Source organism: Mytilus edulis, chromosome 2 (genome assembly GCF_963676685.1).
Source record: "Mytilus edulis chromosome 2, xbMytEdul2.2, whole genome shotgun sequence".
Lineage (NCBI taxonomy): Eukaryota > Metazoa > Mollusca > Bivalvia > Mytilida > Mytilidae > Mytilus > Mytilus edulis.
The window spans coordinates 69234341-69246704 of NC_092345.1; the positions used below are offsets into that span (position 1 = coordinate 69234341).

At 31.4% G+C, this 12364-nt stretch overlaps 1 protein-coding gene across 3 annotated transcripts in view; it reads left to right on the plus strand.

The window, feature by feature from the left end:
- The window catches only part of LOC139512766 (uncharacterized), a 107841-nt gene that overhangs the window by 72422 nt on the left and 23055 nt on the right, over positions 1-12364 (plus strand). For all 3 annotated transcript variants that reach the window (XM_071300653.1, XM_071300654.1, XM_071300656.1), the window contains 10 exons: positions 775-873; positions 2622-2766; positions 3672-3770; positions 4258-4380; positions 6151-6481; positions 7893-8054; positions 8748-8835; positions 9378-9521; positions 9739-9933; positions 10327-10424. In XM_071300653.1, the coding sequence (XP_071156754.1) occupies positions 775-873; positions 2622-2766; positions 3672-3770; positions 4258-4380; positions 6151-6481; positions 7893-8054; positions 8748-8835; positions 9378-9521; positions 9739-9933; positions 10327-10424 (1484 nt within the window). The remainder of the gene's footprint in view (positions 1-774; positions 874-2621; positions 2767-3671; positions 3771-4257; positions 4381-6150; positions 6482-7892; positions 8055-8747; positions 8836-9377; positions 9522-9738; positions 9934-10326; positions 10425-12364) is intronic.

Below are 12364 nucleotides of genomic sequence, written 5' to 3' on the forward strand. Positions count from 1 at the left end.
TTAGTTTAAGTAAACAATGACATCAAAAGCACTATTTTGTGTCAAAGTAGGACTACTTTTACATACGTTCTAAATTGGAGGGAGTAATTGGTGGTCTGACACCTAAAGTCATAAATTTTTACATTTTTTTGCCTTCTAACCTTAAATTAAAAATTAAAAATAGATAGGTAGAGATTTAAAATTTAATGATCAGCAAGTCAAGATCTACAATTAAGTCATCATAGAGACCTCTGACAACTCTTTATTGAAGTAATCGGTCTTTACGCAATCAAAATTAAAAAGCAAGCCACAACTTCCAAGGTAATACTCATGTTATCTTATGAGATATCTTTAAATTTATTCAGAGAATCTAATCAATTGAATCAGGTTTATAAAGATAAGTTCGGAATACCAATATTTTAAAGCTATTTCTATATCATATGGCCTGATTTCCCTCGGAAAACTTTTTTATCTAACAATTTACTCTAACACAAGGAAACTCATGTAGTCTATAATTTTTAATTATATTTAAAAATTGTTTGCAGCAATAAACAAATAAAGTCTCTAAGGAGCCTCCTCCTCCCCTCTCCACCCCTAAATCTACTTTATTTCAGTTTAAAATGGACTGATGTTTCTGCTAGAAGTTGCCAACTTGATCACAATTATTAATATTCAGAATGCCTGTTTTCTGTCATATGCTATTCTCCATTCTCAATTTTATCTCTGAACCAGACACATTATCTTTGCTGCCTTTACATTGCTTTGAACTGACAATATATTTTATTATATTTGTAGGATTTCATGAAGGAATAGGAGATGTTATGGCATTATCTGTAGCTACACCCAAACATCTTAAAACTATTGGTCTGTTAGATAAAGAGGAAAAGGATCATGGTATATATTATTATCTGTCTTTATGCAAATTGTAGAAAAGTAACAATTAACCATCATTTGTCTCTAGAAACATATTTTTTTTATTTATTTTAGCCTTATCGATCAATTAAGGCATCTTTAACCAATATCCTAGAAATTATCACTCAAGGACAAAAATATGCATTGAAAACTAATCTTTAATATATTTTAGATAATTTTAAATTATGGAAACCATTTTTATACGTTATAAGATGTTGTTACAGCTGTTATTTATATTTTACTGTCAAAGTAACAATATTTAAAGGCATTACTTTTCCGATAATTGAATTGAATTTTAAAGTTCACAAGATATGGCCCAAACTTCGTTCCATAGATTTTTTTACCGGATTTTGTGACAAAAATGTCGGTTATTGATTTGGGGATGTACAGCGGCAGCCGGGTGGGCGGGCGGGCGGCATTCAAATGTTGTCCGTGCATTAACTCATGAACCGTTCAACCAAAGCTTTCAAAATTTTAATATTTTATTACTGACAACTATACGAAGGTCAAGTTTAATAATGGCGATTTTGACTTTTACCGTTCAGGAGTTATGATTCTTGAAAGATTGAAAAATGGAGTTTCCAGTCGTGTCCGTGCATTTACCCATGAACTGTTCTACCAAAGCTTCCCAAATTTTAATATGTTGTTACTAATGACAGAATGGAGGTCAAGCTCAATAATGACGATTTTGACTTTTACCGTTCAGGAGTTATGGTTCTTGAAAGATTGAAAAATGGAGTTTCCAGTCGTGTCCGTTTATTTATGCATGAACTGTTCTACCAAAGCTTTCGAAATTTTAATATGTTGTTACTGATGACAAAATGGAGGTCAAGTTCAATAATGACGATTTTGACTTTTACCGTTCAGGAGTTATGGTTCTTGAAAGATTGAAAAATGGTGTTTCCCGTCGTGTCCGTGCATTTTCTCATGAACCATTCAACCAAAGCTTTTGAAATTTTAATATGTGGTTACTTATGACAAAATAGAGGTCAAGTTCAATAATGACGATTTTGACTTTTACCATTCAGGAGTTATGGTTCTTGAAAGATCGTAAAATGGCGTTTCCATTCACGTTGTTGCATTTACTCATGAACCATTCAATCGAAGCTTTTCAAATTTTAATATGTTGATACTGATGACAAAATGGAGGTCAAATTTGATATTGATGATTTTCGCTTTCACCATTCATCAGTAATGGTTCTTGTGATATTGCCAGGACACAAATAAATGTTAATAAATCCGGTTTGCTGTCATTGTGACAGCCTCTTGTTTTCCATAGCGACGTCACACGACATCTTACATTTGTGTATTACATATGTGGACTTGACCTTTTTTTCAAAATAAGTTTTGTTTACATTTGAAAACGTGCTATTTATGAACCAAGGGGTTGGGGTTGTTTTGGGAATAAGGAAAAGTAGGTTAAAATTGTAAAAATTTATTTTTACTGTTGTAAAATGTCTAAAAACTTGAAATGTTGAAATTAATGCATGATTTAAGCGAGTTTTTAGTCTGTCCTTGAAATACTGACAAATAGAAAACATGTGCCATTTCGCAAACTACTTTTATTCTAACCACACACATTGCTATCGAGAACTGATTACTATCGAGAACAGATGACTACACGATATATGGTAAATAAAGATTTATAAATGGTTAAAAGATCATACATTTTACAAAATGTTGTTGGTGCTTAAATGTCTCATTGATTTGATATATATATTTTACAACAGAAGCAGAAATCAACTTCTTGCTAAAGGTTTCCTTGGAAAAAATAGCATTCTTACCTTTTGGATATCTTATTGACCAATGGAGATGGAGTGTATTTAGTGGGGAGACAACTCCTGATGAATATAATCAAAAATGGTGGGATCTCAAGTGAGTTGTCTAAGATTACCATATTTGCCAATGTAAATGAAGATAACTATATAAAAAAAAAAGGAGGATGGAATATTTTGCAAGCTATTTGCTGTACTGCCAGATGATGATTTTTATGTGTGTAAATAAATACGATTTGAAACCCGTCTAAGAATTATAAATGAGGAGATGTGGTACAATTATCCAATGAAACAGCTATATACCAGAATATAAACTAAGTAGATGTTAAATGTTCATTTGAATAATGGGAAAATACAAAAAAAAGTTATCAAGAAAAAAAAACATCTTGTGCTATGCCTGGAATAAATAAGTAAAGATTATCAATACAGAAAAAGTAAAAGGAACATTAATGTCAACTTTCAAAGACAAATAAGGGGGTTAATGTATACTCCTAAAATTACCATACTAAAATGATTTAACAACAGTATGGTTATACTCTCTTATCAAAAAGTCATAAGCTGTAAAATGGTTATAAGACAATTTTCAAACTCATTTTGATTGGAATAAAATGTTTAGAGTCTTGAAACTTTTCTTTAAATTCCTGCAGTCATGCAGTAACAAATATGACAAACAAGAAGTTCATTTATTGTATAGCAATATAATATTTCCCACAGAAAGCAACCAAAAGTTAGCGTGCAATAAATTGCAATATTGCACTAGTGCAATAAATCTTCAAAATTCATGACGTCATCAACGAGAAAATCTTAGTTCAAACCAATTTTTACTTTCAAATATTATATTGCTATACAATAAAAGGGTTATTGCACGAATATTGGGGAATATTGTCCCTCGTAGAACATATATTGCACTCGCAAGCTCGTGCAATATAAAATTCTACTCGGGACAATATTCCCCAATATTCATGCAATAACCCTATAATACATATTTGCAATATTTATTTTCAGATGCCAATATCAAGGTATAGCACCGCCTATAGCAAGATCAGAAGAAGATTTTGATCCAGGAGCAAAATATCACATTCCTGCAAACACTCCTTATATTAGGTAAAGTTGTTATTATTTATATAACACATAATTGGTTAAATGGTAAAAACGTTAACTGATTCCTTGTACAGAACATTGTTCTATCATTTATTCTTAATATTGATTTTAATTCAGAATATGGATATGCATCTTTAATGATTTTTTACACTGACAAAAACATAAGATTTATGAAAGAATAAAGATTGATACCTTTCTCAAAATATCCATTACTAAAACAATCAAAATAATGTGTCAACCATGATTTTTCTATGATTAATTATGAAATGTGAAATGCCTGGATATAGTAATGAGGTTCCTTATTTTGTGGATTCATGCAAATGATATTAAAATTAAGGTTGCATTGAAATATTTTTATCTGTTTGATTTTAACAATATTCAGAATACATACATAAATAATATGGTAAAAGTATTGCTTTCAATATAAAGGGATAAGAAAACTGTCTTTTTTAACTTAAACACTAAGACTGCCTTTCCACTTTATTTACAGATACTTTGTAAGTTTTGTAGTACAGTTCCAGTTCCATAAGTCCCTTTGTGAAGCTGCAGGACATACAGGACCATTACATACTTGTGATATTTATAGATCACATGCTGCAGGAAAAAAGTTAGGGTAAGTCTGATTTCTCTGTAGATATCAACCTTAAAACATCAATGTGATATTTATAGATCACATGCTGCAGGCAAGAAGTTGGGGTAAGTCTGATTTCTCTGTAGGTATCTACCTTTACATCAATGTGATATTTATAGATCACAAGCTGCAGGCAAGAAGTTGGGGTAAGTCTGATTTCTCTGTAGGTATCTACCTTTACATCAATGTGATATTTATAGATCACAAGCTGCAGGCAAGAAGTTGGGGTAAGTCTGATTTCTCTGTAGGTATCTACCTTTACATCAATGTGATATTTATAGATCACAAGCTGCAGGCAAGAAGTTGGGGTAAGTCTGATTTCTCTGTAGGTATCTACCTTTACATCAATGTGATATTTATAGATCACATGCTGCAGGCAAGAATTTGGGGTAAGTCTTATTTCTCTGTAGGTATCAACCTTTACATCAATGAGATATTTATAGATCACATGCTGCAGGCAAAAAGTTAGGGTGTCTGATTTCTCTTTAGGTATCAACCTTTACATCAATGTGATATTTATAGAACCATACCTGTCAACCTCTGAAAATGAAAAGTCAGGTCATGACCTGCATTGAGAAAAAAAATCTCAGGTCATAACGCGTACGACATTTTGCGGGCTCAATTGAAGAACAAAAATATGTTTACATATAATTTATATAGTCAATATGTATATGAAACAGTTAGAACATGTATACAAGTTTATTTCAGACTATTGTTATATTCCATAGTAGCAGACTTGGCATTCTTTAAAAGAACTGCACTTGGTTTCAGTTCATAGCAATGCAAATGTGTATTCATTTTACAAGAAAGAAGAGCACACAGTGTATCCTTATTAAGATCAGCCCTAAACTCTGTAGCTATTTTCTTTACTAAAGAAAATGCCCTCTCACTGTCTGCATTGCTGTTTGGCAAAACCAGTAATGTTTTAGCAAGTTTTGACAAAACAAAAAATCTTGGCTTGTTAATAAAAATGTCATGCAACTTGGACATTTCTCCCCAAAATGTACCAATGTCAGTTTCAGGGGAAGTGCAAAGTGAAAGTTCATCTAATGGGGTCAACTGATAGTCACTGAACTCATCTTGTAGCTGTGTTGTCTCTTCATATCGTTACGTAGACTTGCTCAGGTAAACAGTCCTACATTTTGACTTTTGGTTACATTGAAAAAGACCGATAAAACCGAAGGTCGTATTACTTCTAAATACCGGAAACAATTCCGGTCAGAAATCCGGGTGAAATGGGTAATGTTAGAAATTCCCGGGACCCGCCGGGTAAAGAAAAACTCCCGGGTGAGAGGTGAAAATAACGGGTGTCACCCGCAAAAAACGGGTGAGTTGACAGGTATGTAGAACACATGCTGCAGGCTAAAAGTTAGGATAGGTCTGATTTCTCTGTAGTTATCAACCTTTACATCAATGTGATATTAATAGATCATATGCTGCAGGCAAAAAGTTAGGATAAGTCTGAAATTATTGTATGTATCAACCTTTACATCAATGGGATATTTATAGATCATATGCTGCAGGCAAAAAGTTAGGATAAGTCTGAAATTATTGTATGTATCAACCTTTACATCAATGGGATATTTATAGATCACATGCTGCAGGCAAAAAGTTGGGGTAAGTTGGATTTCAAAGATTCTTTTATAAGCTTTATCATGCACATATAAAGTACAAATTAAATTTGCATACATTTGAGATTATTTTCATTTAAAGCATGATTTAACCATTTTAGGATTCTTTTATATACTTCAGGGATATGTTAAAAATGGGATCATCTAAACCCTGGTCAGAAGCAATGGAAGTTTTAACTGGACAAAGTAAAATGAATGCCAGTGCTCTGATAGACTACTTTAAACCCCTCACTGATTGGCTGAAGACAGAAAATAGTAATAAAGGTTATAAAGTAGGCTGGGACACAGCATGCCCAGTCAGTTCTGTTTCAAACCAAATGACGCTAGAACTTAATCAGGCTAAGAAATGGCTGACAGAATACAACACTGCTGCTGAACATGCTCTTTATGTTCAAACTGAGGCTGAGTGGGCATACACTTCAAATATAACTGATGAAAACCAGGAGAAACAGGTTAGTATTTCAGTACAATTTAGTTGTGAATGAGCTTATTATACTTTGCTGGGTCCTAATTACCCTGGTCAGTCCCTCCCTGAAACAAATATCCACTTGGGGGTCCACTTCAATACTTAATTGATAGTGGGTACTGCTAGGGTTCTGTTACCACACCCTTTTCATATAATATAGATTTTTAAAATGTATATCTTTTCATATAATATAGATTTTTAAAATGTATATCTTTTCATATAATATAGATTTTTGAAATGTATATCTTTTCATATAATATAGATTTTTAAAATGTATATCTTTTCATATAATATAGATTTTCAAAATTTCTATCTTTTCATATAATATAGATTTTTAAAATGTATATCTTTTCATATAATATAGATTTTTGAAATGTATATCTTTTCATATAATATAGATTTTTGAAATGTATATCTTTTCATATAATATAGATTTTTAAAGTGTATATCTTTTCATATAATATAGATTTTTAAAATGTATATCTTTTCATATAATATAGATTTTTGAAATGTATATCTTTTCATATAATACAGATTTTTGAAATGTATATCTTTTCATATAATATAGATTTTTAAAGTGTATATCTTTTCATATAATATAGATTTTAAAAATGTATATCTTTTCATATAATATAGATTTTTAAAATGTATATCTTTTCATATATTGCTTACTAGGTAAAAATGTTACCTTTTCCCATATTGTATGGGTTTCATGTGGTGTGTAATGTAAGAGTGCAATAATAGTGTCAAAACAAAGAATATTAGTTAATAAACACACAGCCAATATAATCACAGCTTGGAACACCAAGAAATATGACATGCAAAGAAGTTTTTCGAATTTTATTGACCCTTATCATATATTGCTGATAGATTTTGTGACCTTTTCACAAATTTTCAAGCTGAAAAAGGTGACCAAAAAAAAAATGTTAGCGCAGACCTTATCATTTTAAAAAAAACATTATCTTAAAATCAAGGAACAAAGCTTAGGTTTGATATGTTTAAAAGTTAAAGTTTATAAGAATGGAAAACGTATTTAGACCAGAAGAATACTATGTGTTCGGTTGACAACATGTCTTTTTCTGCGTATTATTTCATCATTTCAAATAAAAGTAATTAATATAAAAAAAGAAGATGCGGTATGATTGCCAATGGGACAACTCTCCACAAGAGACCAAAATGACAAAGAAATTAACAACTACAGGTCACCGTATGGCTTCAACAATGAGCAAAAGTCATACCCCATAGTCAGCAATAAAAGGCCCAGAAATGACAATGTAAAACAATTCAAACGAGAAAACTAATGGCCTTAATATTTAAGCATGTTAAATATTTTATATGTTTGTATAATACAAAGTTCTTCCTTGCTGCAAGATAACCATTTGAATATTTGAATGTAGATTGAAGCTAGACTGGTTTTAGCCAAGTTCAATAAAGAAGCTGCCCACAATGCATCAATGTTCAAATGGCAGACATTTAATGATGAGTCTGTCAAGAGACAGTTTGGAAGCATTGCTGATATTGGAACTGACGGTTTGTCAGATGAAAAGAAACTAAAACAAGTAAGGATGATATGTGTCTATAGAGAAATCTCTACCCTCTTGTGTGTTATCTGTTGTAGATGGATTGGTACATCTTCCTATACAGATGGCTTTTCAATTTACATTCAAATGTTTTTTGATTAAAAACTATTCAAAAATAACTATTAGGACTTCATAAGAAGGGTACCAAAGATATCTAAGAAAATACCCATATGTCAATGTCAATGTTCAGTGAATTCATACCATATAGTGGGTTTTTTTTCGAGGGTGTGAAATTTTGCGATTTACCTTGAATAAGGTATACTATATATTTTAATGGTTATTATTTTGGAGGATTCAAAACTCCCATCAAAACATTTGCATGTAAAATTTTAAATTGGCGGATATTTTTTTTGCGATTTTGTTCTATTGCAAAAATTTACACCTCACGAAAATAACCCGCTATACGGTAACAGGTAGCAATGATATTTGTCTTAGAAAACATTAATTTGCTTTTTTGTTAGACTATTTGAATAGTTGAGTAATATTTGATTTATCATTTTACAAGACAAGTTGTAGCTGATGGATACATCTGGACTTATTTCAAAAATATTTCAACATTTTCTAATCTATATAATTTTGGAGATTGGCCCACAATCTTGTTAGTGCCATGGAAACTTGTTAAATATTAGAATTCTTGATCATTATTTAAAATGAAGGAATTGTTGTTTTTAGCTGAACAGTTTACAGTCAGACATGGAAGGAATATATGGTAAAGGTCGTGTATGTTTGACTGAACAGAATTGTCTCCCCCTGGAACCAGGTAAGATTGTCAAAATTGTAAGGCAGGATTAGTCATAGTTTTCCCTGATTGTCAGTGACAAATTTAATAATGATAAAAATATGAACCTAAGAATTGTGAATTTGTGTTGATATATGAATTACAACAGTTTATACATGTACTTTGAGGAAAATATTCTAGCAAGAGGTAGGAATATAATGCCTCATTCACATGTACATTTAATTCGAAATTGAATTTGAATCGATTGCGAATGGAATTTGCTATTCACGTTCACACACTCTTCTTTTTTTAATTCAAATTATCCAATTCGCATTAGAAATACGCTTTTGTTAATACGAATTAAAAGTTAACGTTGTTTGGACAGTAAAGTGAATTTGACATGCATTGTTATTTGAATTAGAATTGACGTTAGGACATAAAACGTTTTGAATGCGAATTAAACTAATTCTAATAAGTTAATGCGAATCTATTTCGAAATTACATGTGAACTCAGCATAAGTTTACGTTCTACCTAATATCAGTTCTACAAAAGTTTTGACAATGTTATAAACAATCATTTTCAGATTTGTATGAAATGATGGCGACGTCCAGAGATTATGATGAACTACTGAAGATTTGGAAAGGATGGAGAGACACGACAGGCAGACAGATGAAAGATAAATATGCTCAATTTGTGGAACTAAGTAATGAAGGCATTAAAGAATTAGGTAAGCATTTGAAAGCATTTATCAATTAAGCCAATTCTGTTAAGTATGAAATTTTATTTAAAAATAGTTTGCTTAGAATTATGTCAAAATAATTGGAAAGAATTTTGTGAAACTTAATGGTGTTATATGTATCACTTGATATTAAAGTATGAGAATAACATGAAAGATTATCTGAACTAGAAAGTAATTATTTGACCAAATGTTTGTTTAAATTCAGGATTTTACAATGACACTGGAGAGTTTTGGAGGTCTTGGTACGAATCCTCAACCTTCCAACACGATCTTCAACATTTGTTAGATCAACTGAAACCTTTATATGAACAGCTTCATACATATGTTAGACGTAAACTCAAGGACAAATACGGGAGTGACAGGTTTCCTGCATCTGGTCATATCCCAGCTCAGCTCCTAGGTTAGTATATCATTGATCGTAAGAGATCTGTTTCCTTTACAGGTACATATCTCAGCCCATTTCCTAGTTAAGTGTGTAAAAGAAAATGAGGTATAAGTTTCTTCAACTTATCATTTGGACATTTTTTAAATAGTTTTAATTATTTCAATGTTTTCTGCACTTATACAAACAAAAAACAGTAGGTGACGAAAAAAATATGTTTCTTCTAAAATAAATCCCTTAAGATTGCCACTTGACTTATGTATCCATGGTTAATCTGTAATTTTTGTGAAATGAAGTACTGGTGTTACAAATACTAATTTATTGGATCTTCCTTTTAAGTTCAAGTTAAATACTAATTCTATTAATACAATGTAGTTCAAATTACACTGTTATATGATGTATTTTTTCCAGGTAATATGTGGGCTCAGGAATGGCAGAATTTGTATGATATTATGATACCATATAAAGGAAAATCAAATGTGGATGTTACATCTCAAATGCAGGCACAGGTAAGCATGATGAGTTTTATCACTTTTGAATGCTTGGAAATTTTAATGTGAATAAAAAATAAACAGAAAAGTTCCCATCTACAGTGTCATTGCTTGCAAAATATTGGATGTCTATTGACTGTTGTTATGAATAAACATGTGTAAATCCTTTTTTTGACATCATCCAGCAGAAAACTTTTTATCACAAAATAATTTAATTTTGGATGTAATGCGTCTTCTGATTGGCTGAAGTTATTTTGTTTATCAGCTCATAGACATAATTTTGTCATGTGACCATGACGTAATCCACGTTTTTGTCGAGCCTGCGGTTTTTGTCACAGAAAATCAACATATGTATAGTGATCCGGCGGCAGCGGTGTTAGTTCACTTCTTAAAAGCTTTATATTTTAGAAGGTGGAAGACCTGGATACTTCATACTTTGTATATGGATACCTCATGTTACAAAGTTTCCGTCAGTCACATGTCCAATGTCCTTGACCTCATTTTCATGGTTCAGTGACCACTTGAAAAAAAAGATAAGATTTTTTGCAATGTTAAATTCTCTCTTATTATAAGTAATAGGATAACTATATTTGGTATGTGCATACCTTGCAAGGTCCTCGTGCCCGTCAGACAGTTTTCACTTGACCTCCTCCTCATTTCATTGATCAGTAAACAAGGTTAAGTTTTGGTGGTCAAGTCCATATCTTAGATTCTATAAGCAACAGGTCTAGTATATTCAGTGTATGGAAGCACTGTAAGGTGTACATGTCCAACTGACAGGTGTCATCTGACCTTGACCTCATTTTCATGGTTCAGTGGTTATAGTTGAGTTCTTTTGTGTTTTGGTCTGTTTTTCATATACTGTATGCAATAGGTCAACTTTATTTTGTGTATGGAATGATTGTAAGGTGTACATGTTTAGTTGTCAGGGGTCATCTGACCTTGACCTCATTTTAATGGTTCAGTGGTCAAAGTTAAGTTATTGAGTTTTAGTCTTTTTTTCTAATACTATATGCAATAGGTCAACTATATTTGATGTATGGAAATATTTTATGATCCATATATCAGTCGTGCAGGTTTTATTTGACCTTGACCTCATTTTCACGGTTTATTGCTAAGTGTTAAGTTTTTGTGTTTTGGGCTGTTTTTCTTAAACTATAAGTAATAGAACAACTATATTTGTTGTATGGAAGAATTATTTACTGCCTGCCTGGCATGGTTCATCTGACCTTGACCTCATTTTCTTGGTTAATGTTTAGTTTATGTGACAGTTGTAAAAAAAAAAAGCTTTATGTTTAGACTATCAACATAATATCAATGATTAGTAAAGAAGGCGAGACATTTCAGTGTGTGCATTCTTGTTTCATGATTAACTCTGGTTTAAAATGGAATTTAGAATTAAGTTATAAGAAATGGCTGTAATATTTTTTTTGTCTATGAAGAAATAACATAAAAAATGTAGTGCACACTGAATAACCCGCGTATCATTCTTTGAAAATGACATCAGATATAGTAAATGTAAATGGGACAAAATGTTAGTTATGAAATTACTACTTTTAGGTCAGTACACAAATATATTTCTGTTTAAAAAATTCTGTTCTTATTAATAAGAGTTATTAGTTTTCCTGAAAGAGATTTATTTCTCATATTTAAAAAAGTGTTAGTTATTAGGGCCCTGCCTAGTGACAGGTCAGAATTTAGTCCATATCAAATTGGGTCTGCTCTATATCTAGGAAACAGTTATAATTTCATACTTTATACTTGACATGTATAATTACGAACACCAGAGTCATAATGTGTGTACAACTTTCTAGGTCAACATTCAATGTAAAAAACTTTTTTTTTTTTAGTTGACAACCCCATGTTTTATGGTAAAGATTGTGTCTGCTCTATATCTTGAGAACCGTTATGATTTCAAAGTTTATACTTGACATATATATTAACCAAAACCAGAGGTT